Consider the following 15,179-nt stretch of genomic DNA (forward strand, 5'->3'; position numbering starts at 1 on the left):
ACATGCTAACATCTCCACGCCGTCACACAGCAATGACAGGATTTACATATTTTCTCCTGTGATTTTTTTTTTTCCACCCAGCTCTGACGTCTGGATGGCTTGACGCTTCCTCTTTACCTCAGAAGTGGCTCCTCCTTCGAAAGCTCATACATTACACCAGCCTGAAATGTTTTAACAATGGACGTCCAACCTGTGTCAACACTAGAGAACCTAACAACCCCGGCCTCCGCCTTTATGTGCACAGCTGTAGGGAGAAAACATGGCTGCTCCTGCTAGACAAATACTTTTCTGTAGCACCGAGCTGCCAGTTACACAACAGCATTACCTCAGTACCATCCTCCGAAGTGCAACATTCGGTGAGACATTCCAACTGCGGGTGCACTGCCTTTGTGAGTGTGTCCTAATGGCAAATATCAGGGCAAGGAGCTTACATAAAGGCCGTGACCTAATGCTGTGCCCTGGTGAATAATACATGCCATGGCACGGTGCCCCCCTTCCAGTCAACTGCAGGAGGGATGGTCTGCCAAGTCGCTGCACAGCCCTGGACACCATCGAAGGAGGCAGGCCAACCTCATCAGCCCACCATCCTCTGCATGGGTTCACATATGCCCCCTACATTTTTATCTTGCTAGTGAGAATGGCGACATGTCTGCGATGCCACATGTTATGGGTATGTTCACATAGCGTTTTATTGCTGCAGATTCATTGCATTTTCAGCGCTGAACATAAATGCCCATTGTAAATCAGCAGCGTGCACCACGGCAAAAATCAGAGGGCCAGCCATAGAAATCTGCAGCAGAGTCCACAGCAAACCCATAGAAGTGTATTTTGTTGGTGCAAATATGGACCCTGCTGTATGACGGGACGAGCAGGACAGATGAAGCTGGAACGATGCTTGTATATCAAGATACGCTATGTATACCTTCTCTATATAATCTGTCTATACTGATAACACCTAAATGTAGCACTCATCCCGCTTGTATATCTTCGACTGCTTGAAACGCGTCGCTTACTCTTTTTACAGGGCTCTCTCCACAGCAGACGATAATATAACTACACTGAATGGCCGTAACGAGCGCTCGGCTGTCCTTTACAAGGGCAATAAAATGATACTGCAGTGAAAGCAAGATATTCTATCAACGTGGCAGCCACGCGCTAGGCAGGCGTGGTGGGGTTTTGCTGACTACAATCTTTGCAGTGTATTAGCACAAAGACATGCTCTTCAGAGGGAGCGTTCAGGGCCCAAAGACATTCTTGTGCTTGCATAACTGAGGCAGCTGCCAAAATGCCAAGCTCTGGCATGTCTAGCACCCTTTTCTCCTGCTAAAACATCTAAAATGTCACCCTAAATTACACAAAGTACACACATGGGTCTGAAAAGGAAGTCAGCAGACATCTGTAGTATGGTACGTATAGGAACGGAGCTGCTGGCGGGGTGGTTCTTGCTCTGGCTGACCCACGGACATCCATTCAGATGTGGGACCGGCCACAGTTTTGGGGTCGCTATCATCGGGGTATTTTTAGTTCGGTATGCTAGGCTTTTTGAAATTGCAGCAATCTCTATTATTTGTGTTTAAAGCAGATCTCTCAACTTAAAGGGGTTCTGTGGGCTTTCACTAAAATCCCTCTGTCTTCTAACCTTCAGCAACACTTACTCCTCCATTGCACCACTAATTCCGCTCACGTGACTGGCTGCGGACTAAGACTGGCTGAGTACTCTTCCGCTGAGGTCCAGACCTGATGTGGTCCTGCATCTTCCTGTACCACTCAGGAGGACATCTGGTCAGGGCCTCAACGAAAGAGTTCACCGCCATTCAAGGCAGTCCTATAAACAAAGCAGAGATGGCAGGAGGGAGGGGGGGTCTGCCCCCTGCTGCCTGTTAGCACCTGCCAGGCAGCAGGGGGCAGTCATGTACACAGTTCTTTTAGTATATTCTAACTTGAAGCATCCCCATCACCATGGGAACGCCTCTGTGTTAGAATATACTGTCGGATCTGAGTTTTCACAAAGTGAAAAATCAGATCGGAAAAAAACTGTTATGCAAACGGATCCGTTCTGAACGGATGCAAGCGTTTGCATTATAGGAGCGGATCCGTCTGTACAGACACCAGACGGATCCGCTCCGAACGCAAGTGTGAAAGTAGCCTTAGCCAGTTGTCCTTTACACCTGTTTTGATAAATGTCCTCCATTAACTTTAATGTGAAGAAGGGCTACATAAATTATACTTGGTATATGGTTCCAGGAACATTTAGAAACCACACGTGAGACAACATGTGCAGCGATGGCAAAGTGATACACTGGCCATACAGATAAGCTAAAACAAGCGTCGAGTCTACGTCTATCTCAACATTCACAGCAACATGGCCATGGATACATACCGTACATACATACATGTGACTTTTTGAGGTTTCATGTTTCAACACTTTCGAAAAGTGGGAGGAAATTTGGCCATGGTTAGCGATGATAATTAAGTGCCGCCAACTGCAACTTTTAAGAGTGGCATTGCTAGACTAAAGTGTTGTATACTTTGCGCCAAATTGATCAAACGTGTGGCATTTGATAAATTTGTCGCACACTACAGCAACGCAGACTCAAGAGAAAATTACTTTAAAGATTCCCCTCCTAACAAATCAGATTTACGAAACTGTCTAAAAGAAAAAACTGCCTTTGTTGCCTATAGCAACCACAGTGAAGCTTTTATACTATAAACAAAAATCACAGAAAAGAGAAAAAACAAAGATAAAAACATCCTGCACAATATGATAAATAAATATGCGGATGTCCCTGGCTACTTTTATGAAAAAAAAATCACAGAAAATAAAGGATAATAATGCACTAACACAATAGATGCAAGCATTATATATGGACTAAGCCCTCATTCTGATGTAATAAAGTCTGAGACTATAAAGCAATATATTACATGAATGTAATGGTTGCTATGGGCAACAAAGACAGTTTTTCTAGAAAGTGTTATAAATCTTCCCTCATTTATCAAAACTATCAAACAGTAAAACGGTCTTTGTACCATTTTTTGTCTTTGTCCATAGCAACCAATCAGAGCTTCGTTTTCATTTTTCCAGAGCAGTTTAGGAAATGAAAGCTGGACTCTGATTGGTTGCTATACGCAACAAAGACAATCTTATATTGGACAGTCTTGATAAATGAGGTCCTGACTAGATACTTGTCCTACTAGTATTACATCCCAGTAAAGTATTGCAATGTCGCCCCTACCTGTTCCATCTGGTGTAGACCGTACAAATGTGGGCAGCATCTTCACACATGCGGTGGGGTTGGTTTCTGCACCAAGTCCTTTCTTCATCTCCTTGTTAAATCGGTTTGATACATCCAGGAGTGTCTCATCAGAGAGGCGCATGTGATAGAGGTACTTGTCCACCTGTAAAACAACAGCGATGACAGTCACTTGAGAGTCTCACCTGCTGACAAGAAGAACCTGGAGGTTTGGGCCATCCTGAGCTGGGCCAGGACATGACTGGCACATAGGGGATGGCCCTACCCTCAGATTAACTCTAGCAACACAAAGACTTAAGCCCGGTGTGTTGCTATTTGTGATAGTTTATCGCCCTTGAAAATGAATTACTAATTTGCAAGAGGAAACCAGAGAACACGTTGACGTCAGGAAGGCATTAGGAACCGAGCAATGAGACCAGCAAGGCCTGTAATTACCCGCCTTAATGTCACACTGCTCCCTGTAATACCTGCTCACAGCTTCCGACTTCTCCAGGATGTTGTAGAGACAAAACTCATGGATCTTTCTAATCCCTAAAAAATGAAGATGTAACTTAGCACAAGACAAAGTCAAGACGGAGAAAAGACTACTAAATGACATCAGCAACGCTAGTTTCCTTGTAAGATCTTGAGATCTGTCAAGCTGGTCCTACACGATGTGATGGATCAGATAGACTAGAGAAATGATCCATGTGTGGACGACCAGTAAACACTTCAGATGATGCTTATGAAATAAGATCTCCATTGGACTGGAAAATGCCTCTTATGATATGGGTCTCCACGTGGGGCCACCTGAGGATGCTTAAAGGGTTTGTGCAAGAATAGGGTTTTTTGGCAACTGCTCCTATTCTGCTGTATGTGCAAAGGGAAGACGACTTAACTGCTTCCTGGCGCCAGCTCCCGTTCCGTATCCAGAAGGCCTGCAATGCTCCGCTGGGCACCAGCGATGTCAACATCCGCCCGGCTCCCTTTGCGTCATGACAAATGCTCACATGCTCTAAGGGAAGACAGACACCGTCACAGCCTGTGATTGGCTGTGGCCACGTCAAACCTGATGTTGACATCACTTGAGTCCAGCAGAGCATCGCAGGCCTGCAGGAGAAGGAGGGGGGATCCAGCATCGGGAAGCAGGTAAGTCATTTTCCCTTTGCAGGTCCAATAGAATGGGGGAAGGAACCTCCCCCACCCATTCTTGAACAACCCAGCAACTATGGCCGAGACTCACGTCATGCTCCAATAGATGGATTTTTTGTGATTCTAGGGTCATGGCCACTTGCGAGTGGCTGCGAACCCTTTTAATTCCATTATGTTTTGAGGCTGCCTTACTAGACAGCGATCTTTTGGTCATGCGACACTTGTCCCGGCCGAAGCCACCGCAGCTTAATCCAACACCATGTGAATTCCATGACACATCCATTCTCTCAGGCCTGGATAAACGGAGAAGCACCTGGAAATTTACTGTTGTTGCCTACATTTTTGGGTTGTTTTCCATTGGTGCCTATCAATGTCATCATTGTATGATGGCTACTAAAACGATCTCCCGGAAACTTCTAATGGCTCCTTAAAGGGGTGGCTTGAGTCAAACCTTGTGAGAAAGTCTGTTTTAAGAAAAAGGAAAATGCCACGATTCTTGACTGAGAGGTTCAGGATAGATGTCTTTGCAGAAACCTGGGCCTGACAATCAAGAAGGAGAGGAAGGGGCTGGCAGAGGAAGCAGGAGGAGCAAGGGTGCACAGAGTGGCTTAGGCCCGCCCTCGATGCACTTAGCCTCTCATTTACATATGGACTAAAAGTACTTTTTCTCCAGGATGAAGCAACAGATTGCTAAGTGAAAGCTAGCCCTACAAGGCATCATATCTGGTTTGACAGACTCCTTTTAAATCCTGTAAAGCAGTGTGGATTTGCCATCCTATGTGGACATACCCTTAATGTAAATTTCAGCCCTCACTAAGACCATGAGAAGTTAAGTCACACGTCTTTGCTTAATAGCGATAATGAGAGGAGTCTTATAAATGGAGACAGCCTTCTTCCTAGGAGTGCAATGGGCAATTAATAGTTGTGTAAGCGGCTGCCGCACCTTCCAGAAACCGGTCCACTCTCCAAACAAATGATGTCTGAGCGCTGCCTCCACTGCTTGCTCTATCACATGCTGTATTTCATCATATAGCAATGCATGAAGAAATGAGTCAGCTTCCTCCAGCGAGGGTGTCTGGTTTCAGCCCTATGTGCGTGAGGAAAAGGATGGGGGAGGAACTTCTCCAAATTTCAGGGGGGGTTTCTCGGAATAAGGGAGCTGTAGGTGACCAGATTCAAGAAGTACCGTAACTTCTTACACTACTACTGCATCCATTATTCACTACAGCATATAGTTATACGCTGCACGTAACTGCACCATACTTCTGACTTCTAAAGTTTTATATATGTGCCCTACTAATTTATAATAGAGAACCAATATTACCACGCTCATGAGCGCCCCCTACTTCACTTACAATCCTGAACCACAGACACATTTCGCACGTAGCCCTCAGTGATGTCTCATCTCTGGAATCTCGAATGATTCAGCTTTACGCACCAGGGGGGTTTACTTTTCAATTCTCAGGGACGACAGCACCACTAGCACATTGTATTAGTAATGTCTTCTATAGGTGACAATGAGGACATCACTGGGACAGCTGCAAGGGTGCGCTGCACATGGACACTGACCTTAGAGGCAGACTAAGGTCACCTCTGCCACACAGGATGACAGCAGCACTGTAATGCCGCACAGCAGATGGCAGCAGCTTGGCATGGAGCGCTGCATATCGCTTTACTCCTTCCCATGAGAATGCAGCATAGGTTTTATTAATATTTTGCACAATGGAGGACATTAGGGTAGGTTCACATTTGCCTTTAATGGATTCAGCAGGCTGTCACCGCAGAGAGCGGCCTACCAGAGTTCACCGGGTCCAGCCTTGCCAGATACTGCCATTCACTGCCAAACCCCATTGACTATAACAGGATAGGGCGGGGATCTGGCCAAAATGGCTTTTGTCCGGCTAAGAACCGATACTTATGTCGGAAAGCAGCCATAGTCAATGGCAAGGCCATATCCAGGTCCGTTAAACAGGAATGTCAACCTACCCCTGGCCAGCTAGTTTATCCAATGTAGCGGGGGTGCGGTGTAAAACCATGTGAATGGTATGAACAATGGTAATTACACTGCGCCACCACTACAATCTAGATGTGCAGATAAATACTGAAGAGGACGCAGCGGTCACACCAGTGCAATGACCCCGCCGAGCCCTGAGGACAGGTCATCAATATCATGAAACCCCTTTAAGGGCTTGTTCACCCGACCGTATGGCTTTTTCAGTGTTTTGCGGGATGTTTTTAACGGATCCGTTTTTCAGTTTTTTGTTTCAGTAGTGTTTCCGGTTCCATTCTGTTTTTTCCGTATGGCATATACAGTATGCAGTAATTACTTGGAAAAAATTGGGCTGGGCATAACCTTTTCAATAGATGGTTCCGCAAAAAAACGGAACGGATACGGAAAACATACGGAGTACATTCCATATGTGTTCCGTTTTTTTTCTGGACCCATTGACTTGAAAGGAGCCACGGAACGTGATTTTCGGGCAATAATAGGACATGCTCTATCTTTGAACGGAACGGAAAAACGGAAACGGAATGCATACGGGGTACATTCCGTTTTTTTGCGGAACCATTGAAATGAATAGTTCCGTATACGGACCGTATACGGAACTCAAAAAAAACGTTTGTGTGAACGAGCCCTAAATGCAAGACATAGGAGGTTTTTGTAGTGCCGTTTTTTTCACCTTCCAGGTGCATTTTTTGGGTCAAGGTCATTTCTTTCAGTTCGCAGCGTGACGTTTTTTCCCTCATTGTTTGGCGTTATTCTCTTATAGACTTTCATTTTTTTTTCAAACAAAACCCCAAAAACCCATGTGCAATGTATTGGAATTTTTTTATAGTGTTAAAGCAGTTTTTTTTTTTTTTTTTTTTACCAATGCTGTCGTTACAAAGGGTGTACATTCCTCTATAAAAACCGCTATGTGTAGGAAAACCACCAGGAGCTAAAATAAACTATACGGGCAAAAGTGTAAAAAAAAAAAAACACAACAAAAATACTGATCAAGTCAGGCATCGTTGAAGCTTTCTTTGGCCCAAAAAGACACCATAACACAACTGTGCCTGGCAGTACCCTAGCGTGATATTCTGCATTCCTGTCTACATATTTGTATATTATCCGCAGGGCTTTCAACAAATATTGAGCAGACATGAAATACGCAAAAAAAATTCAGAACATGCTTTATGTAATGCACTGTGACGTTGACTTGAGTTTTACATGTCATTGAGAATGTCATCTCCTGTCAAGTTCACTCAGTACGTGGCACTGCTGTGTGCACAGAGACTCTAGCCCTAGAGCCTACGTACACTGCCATGTGCACCAGTCTTTGCATGCACAGGGCTATTCTTCCCTAGAAGCTACTGGTGGAGAATACCCCTGGACATACAGGTCACCTAGTCCTATGGCCCCTAGGTTGCCTTCACATGCCGGAAAGTGTTCTGCAACCTAAAATCAGTTCCATTCACCTGAATTAAGCTTGTAGAAATCCACGTGCTTCTGGCCAAAACAACCCAATTCACGTGAATGGAAGTGAATTTTCAGCCGTGGAAATTTTATACAACAAAATCTGTCGCGTGTGAAGGCAGCCTTAGGCCTCATGCACACGACTGTATGTATTTTGCTGTCCCCAAAAAAACGGATGCGCAAAAAGATGACGTCCGCGTGCATTCCGTATTTTGCGGAACGGAACAGCTGGCCTCTAATAGAACAGTCCTATCCTTGTCCGTAATGCGGACAATAACAGGAAATGTTTTATTTTTTTTGCGGAACGGAAATACGGAAGCGGAATGCACACGGAGTAACTTCCGTTTTTTTTTTTTTTGCGGACCCATTGAAATGAATGGTTCCGTATACGGTCCGCCAAAAAAAAAGGAACGGATACGGAAAGAAAATACGTTTGTGTGCATGAGGCCTTACACCGAAACAATCTCTACCACAAAGCGGGTGCCTCTTGTTCTGGTCGGGTAAGAAAAGATCCTATGCAATTCTTTGCATCACCCTTCGTACATATTAAGTAGGTCACCGCTAAGTAATAAGAAATACACTACACGATGACCCTAAGGCCTCATGCAGACGACTGTATCCGTTTTTTTGGTCCGTGAGCCGTCCACATTTTTGCAACACGAACCGTATCCGCAATTCGCGGACCGCAAGATACATAAGGTTGTGTGCATGAAGCCGAAATATACTGTATGACCATGTAGGAGACATAGACAGAGGACGATTGGCCGCGTAGCTGCGGAAGACATGGAGAGATCCTGAAGGTCATATATTGTTCCATGCCCTTAATGGTATTCTGATAAATAGGATAAAAAAAGCAATATGTCGCTAAAGATTCTGACCATACACGAGATACGCCTGCAGGCGGCACTGATCCTTTACATCTCAAACGTCAGAAAAGGGAAGGCGACCTAATTTTTATCCAATCATATAGTAGACTGTGAGCTGAGAGGTTAAAATCCCATCTATATGGCCGTATAGCAGTCCGCTAGTACAGTGATCGGGCCTGTATGTAGGAGCGGGGCGGGTGGCAGGCGCTGTCCGGTCAGGGGGTTTGAAGGAAGCCGGTATAGCTATGGAGTGGTGCTCATTCATGAAGAGCGTCCTCCTCCTCACAGCTTCTCCATCCGTCACATGAAGGACGGGCTGCCCTGGAGAAGACAGCAGGGCCATGGTGACATGGCGCCGGTGTGACACTGGGACTTTCCCCTTCTCACAACCTTGCATTGCCCTGTTTCCTCAATGTGAAATGGAAAATAGGAAGTTTGTTTAGTTGCCTAGAAACTGACAAGAGGTTAACCCTGCGCTTGTTCTCAGCATTAACTCTTTCCTCTTGACACTAATAAATGTCAGCCAGGAAGACATTGTCACAGAGGTCAGCAGACATCTCCCCTAGGATGAGGATCTAATAAGAGAATTTGCTGTTGGGCTGTAAAAGAACACGGAGGCGAGTCAAAAAGTCACACGTGACAGGCAGTGCGGTTTATGATGGCAACATGCCTGCTATTTCTGGCGCTCCCATAGAAATGAATGGTGTGGCGGCGCGCTTTTCCAAACAGCCACAATTTCAAGGGGGCTCCATGTGGTACAGGCCCCTGTTCTCATGACTGGTGGGGGTCCTACCGCTGGGATAACTTTGTATAACCGGAATACCTCTGTAAACATCCCCCTTCACATGAATGAACATTGATTTTCAGGTGCAGAGACTTCCGCTGCATGTGAATCTGCCTGTAGGGAATGGCCACAAATAGCTGATTGTTTCCCGCGTAATTTGCCGCAATTCCACTCTGACTGTGGATGAGGTTTCTTAAAATCTCATCCACTTTGCTGGTACTTCAAATCCACAGCATATGTCCCATGTCCATGTACCCTAAAGGGGAATTGTCCTAACTGCATCATGGTCTGACTCTCACCAGAATCCCTCGACTCCGTTTGACTTTTGAGTAAGGACAATTGGCACGTGAATAAGTTAATGGGGTTGTCCACTTTGGAAGTTTCCTTTCTTGCTGCAAAAGACTCCTAAAAATGAACTGACCACACAGCGTCCCACTGCTCGGACTTGCAGCAGTCAGCTGAGGGAAAGTGTCAGCAGGTCTTCACTTGTCTTACAGGTCCACCATAGGGGAAATGGGGCATCAGATGAAGTTCATTGCAATTAATGGTTTGTCCATGTCATGCAGGAATATGGTTGGTCCTCCAGAGACGATTTCTGCTCTAACTGGTTAATGGGGGTCATTAATGATGGACGCCATGTTGGCTGATACATATCAAAGGAATCAGTGCCTTTGAGAGAGCAGTGTGACTTGCTTGACTTGGGACACTATTGAGGGTCATGGTTCATTCTACAATTCCATTTTTCTTGTACATCTAAGCCAATTTCTTACACGAGGGGCATACAGATGACAACCGAACTCACAAGCCAGGAAATAAGAAGCATAGACATCAACAGAAAGAAATCTAGACGTTAACAAATTTCAGGGAGCCCTGGATACCCGGCTTCCAGCCCTGTGTTACCTCTGTGTGAATTTTTCTCATGATCCAGTGGGGAAACCCTACTTTATTCCTATTATCTTGTCTTAATCTTCAGTTTTCCCAAATCATTTTCTGGAGATAATTGGTTTTACTTCAGTTTTATGGTTTACAGGTTCTGTTGATTGTGGAGAGTCATCTATTGCTGAGGTTCTTCTCAGAGTATTCCTCAAGTCATCTAGCTCTCTGATCAGGATAATTTATCCTTATCGGCAGAATGATGACCTTTCAAGGAACAACCAGCCCTCAAGGGCACCAATGGATGGAATCCAGATGGAGCCATCGATTTAAAAAGGGAGATCTGTTCCACTGGGTGGAATATGGATGCCAACATAGTTCGATTTAAAGAGCCCCACATCTCTGTGTCTTTATGTATAGTTTAGTTGTTGGTGCCTCTTTAAGACATTCATGAGGAATAGCTTAGAAGAGGATGTGGCCACTGCTTGGCTTATTATACCGTACCGTACTGTACCCCCTTACACTATACATTCTAGTATCACTGTACCCCCTTACACTGTACACTCTAGTATCACTGTACCCCCTTACATTATACATTCTAGTATCACTGTACCCCCTTACACTGTACACTCTAGTATCACTGTACCCCCTTACACTGTACACTCTAGTATCTCTGTACTTCCTTACACTATACACTCTAGTATAACTGTACCCCCTTACATTATACACTCTAGTATCACTGTACCCCCTTACATTATACAGTCTAGTATCACTGTACCCCCTTACACTGTACACTCTAGTATCTCTATACCCCCTTACACTATACACTAGTATCTCTGTACCCCCTTACACTGTACACTCTAGTATCAGTGTATCCCCTTATAGTATACAATGTAGTATCACTGTACCCCCTTACATTATACACTCTAGTATCTCTGTACCCCCTTACACTGTACACTCTAGTATCTCTGTACCCCCTTACAATATACACTCTAGTATCACTGTACCCCCTTACACTGTACACTCTAGTATCAGTGTATCCCCTTATAGTATACAATGTAGTATCTCTGTACCCCCTTACACTGTACACTCTAGTATCTCTGTACCCCCTTACATTATACACTCAAGTATCACTGTACCCCCTTACATTATACACTCTAGTATCACTGTACCCCCTTACATTATACACTCTAGTATCTCTGTACCCCCTTACATTATACACTCTAGTATCTCTGTACCCCCTTACATTATACACTCTAGTATCTCTGTGCCCCCTTACATTATACACTCTAGTACCTCTGTACCCCCTTACATTATACACTCTAGTATTTCTGTACCCCCTTACATTATACACTCTGGTATCTCTGTGCCCCCTTACATTATACACTCTAGTACCTCTGTACTCCCTTACATTATACACTCTAGTATCTCTGTACCCACTTACATTATACACTCTAGTATCTCTGTACCCCCTTACATTATACAGTCTAGTATCTCTGTACCCCCTTACATTATACACTCTAGTATCTCTGTACCCCTTACATTATACACTCTAGTATCTCTGTACCCCTTACATTATACACTCTAGCATCACTGTACCCCCTTACATTATACACTCTAGTATCACTGTACTCCCTTACATTATACACTCTAGTATCACTGTACCCCCTTACATTATACACTCTAGTATCACTGTACCCCCTTACATTATACACTCTAGTATCACTGTACCCCCTTACATTATACACTCTAGTATCTCTGTACCCCCTTACATTATACAGTCTAGTATCTCTGTACCCCCTTACATTATACACTCTAGTATCTCTGTACCCCTTACATTATACACTCTAGTATCTCTGTACCCCTTACATTATACACTCTAGCATCACTGTACCCCCTTACATTATACACTCTAGTATCACTGTACCCCCTTACATTATACACTCTAGTATCTCTGTACTCCCTTACATTATACACTCTAGTATCACTGTACCCCCTTACATTATACACTCTAGTATCACTGTACCCCCTTACATTATACAGTCTAGTATCTCTGTACTCCCTTACATTATACACTCTAGTATCACTGTACCCCCTTACATTATACACTCTAGTATCACTGTACCCCCTTACATTATACACTCTAGTATCTCTGTACCCCCTTACATTATACAGTCTAGTATCTCTGTACTCCCTTACATTATACACTGTAGTATCAGTGTACCCTCTAGTATCTCTGTACCCCCTTACACTGTACACTCTAGTATCAGTGTATCCCCTTACATTATACACTGTAGTATCAGTGTACCCTCTAGTATCTCTGTACCCCTTACATTATACACTCTAGTATCACTGTACCCCCTTACATTATACACTCTAGTATCTCTGTACCCCCTTACATTATACACTCTAGTATCTCTGTACCCCTTACATTATACACTCTAGCATCACTGTACCCCCTTACATTATACACTCTAGTATCACTGTACCCCCTTACATTATACACTCTAGTATCTCTGTACTCCCTTACATTATACACTCTAGTATCACTGTACCCCCTTACATTATACACTCTAGTATCACTGTACCCCCTTACATTATACACTCTAGTATCTCTGTACTCCCTTACATTATACACTCTAGTATCACTGTACCCCCTTACATTATACACTCTAGTATCACTGTACCCCCTTACATTATACAGTCTAGTATCTCTGTACTCCCTTACATTATACACTCTAGTATCACTGTACCCCCTTACATTATACACTCTAGTATCACTGTACCCCCTTACATTATACACTCTAGTATCTCTGTACCCCCTTACATTATACAGTCTAGTATCTCTGTATTCCCTTACATTATACACTGTAGTATCAGTGTACCCTCTATTATCTCTGTACCCCCTTACACTGTACACTCTAGTATCAGTGTATCCCCTTACATTATACACTGTAGTATCAGTGTACCCTCTAGTATCTCTGTACCCCTTACATTATACACTCTAGTATCACTGTACCCCCTTACATTATACACTCTAGTATCATTGTACCCCCTTACATTATACACTCTAGTATCTCTGTACTCCCTTACATTATACACTCTAGTATCTCTGTACCCCCTTACATTATACACTCTAGTATCACTGTACACCCTTACATTATACACTCTAGTATCTCTGTACCCCCTTACATTATACACTCTGGTATCTCTGTGCCCCCTTACATTATACACTCTAGTATCTCTGTACTCCCTTACATTATACACTCTAGTATCTCTGTACCCCCTTACATTATACACTCTAGTATCACTGTACACCCTTACATTATACACTCTAGTATCTCTGTACCCCCTTACATTATACACTCTAGTATCTCTGTACTCGCTTACATTATACACTCTGGTATCTCTGTACTCCCTTACATTATACACTGTAGTATCAGTGTACCCTCTAGTATCTCTTTACCCCCTTACACAGTACCCTCTAGTATCTCTGTACCCGCTGTACAGGGTGCACATTCTATTCCCTTTCTGACACAGGCTGAGCTCTTAAAGCTCCATTTCTAGCTCTCTAGCCCCTGTATCCCTCTCCTTTACACCGCACTCGGAAACAGTCATTGTACGATTTTCAGGAATCAGCAGATCAGATAATAAGATCGTCCGATCGATCAGACACAATGCAAGAGTCAGGCAGATGTCTGGATGCAGCTCTGCTCCTCACCTTCTGCACTTGGTCATGGTTGAGCTCCGTGAAGAAGTAGGCGAGTAGATGTGAAGCGATCATGTCTGTGTATGTACCGCTTCGTCTGTCCGCTGCCTTGTAGTAGTGCCGGCTTTTTCCTCGCTGTCTCTCTTTACAATGTGCTTCATTCACTGATGCCTTGCGGCCAAGCCCCCTGCTGACGTCACTCCCATCATTAACCCGCGCACTGCCGCCGGCGCGTCCAGAGCATCCTCCAGTCAGCGTCAGTCACGTGCGCCCAGCGCCAGAAGTGACTAATAGAGGGAAGTGATAAGCTCCGCCGTACAGGACCGGCACCGTGCATCACCGGGACCACCACAGCCATACCCATAGCAGGCTGCAGCATTCCTAGCCGGGAGCACAGGGGTTAACAGCGGCAGGAGCCGGCACGGCAGGCTATTTGCTGGAGATGGGGTGTGTGGAGATGCGGCACTGCAATTGGTTTGGACGCCGGCTGTGGGCGGGGCTGCATGTGGTGGGTCTTGGTGGTCAGGATGAGAGATGACAATGCCTGGCCCCGCCCCCGATCATGTCATGTACCGGAACGTGTAGCATCCTGCCAGCGTCACCCGCAGGAGGGCGGGGCCTAGGCCTATAATAATACATTACAAGTGGCTGTATATATCCAGTTCATGTATGTTCACGCAGAAACACAAATGCAATAGCACTCTGCAACCAGCACTCTGCCCTGCCTCTATGCTGGATGAGGCATTGGTGTACATTTTGGCCAAAGCGTAATAAGCCACTCACCACGTCAAGGTCGCCTCTATGAGTGGTCCCTAACACTAGTTCCTACCTGTGCGTGCATGCTGTGCCTGCGCTCCCTGGACTTTGTGTGGCTGTCATGGCCCATAAACAGGTAGGAACTAGTGTTAGGGACCACTCCATAGAGGCAACCTTGACGTGGTGAGTGGCTTATTACGCTTTGGCCAAAATGTACACCAATGCCTCATCCAGCATGGAGTCAGGGCAGAATGCTGGTTGCAGAGTGCTATTGCATTTGTGTCTTTTTCTTTGTATATGTATTTCGCCATAGCGATGTGCACCTGCATATAGGGTTGTGCTGACTGAATCC

General features: G+C 44.8%; 1 protein-coding gene across 1 annotated transcript in view; it reads right to left on the reverse strand.

Annotated features, from left to right (window-relative positions):
• LOC120986084 (hexokinase-2) overlaps positions 1–14,146 on the reverse strand; it is a 41,317-nt gene extending 27,171 nt beyond the window's left edge. Inside the window, exons 1-2 of the mRNA XM_040414417.1 lie at positions 14,084–14,146; positions 3,234–3,396 (exon numbers count right to left, since the gene is read on the reverse strand). Of these exons, the coding sequence (XP_040270351.1) occupies positions 3,234–3,396; positions 14,084–14,146 (226 nt within the window). The remainder of the gene's footprint in view (positions 1–3,233; positions 3,397–14,083) is intronic.
• Between the last annotated feature and the right edge of the window lie 1,033 nt (positions 14,147–15,179).

Source organism: Bufo bufo, chromosome 1, assembly GCF_905171765.1.
Source record: "Bufo bufo chromosome 1, aBufBuf1.1, whole genome shotgun sequence".
NCBI lineage: Eukaryota > Metazoa > Chordata > Amphibia > Anura > Bufonidae > Bufo > Bufo bufo.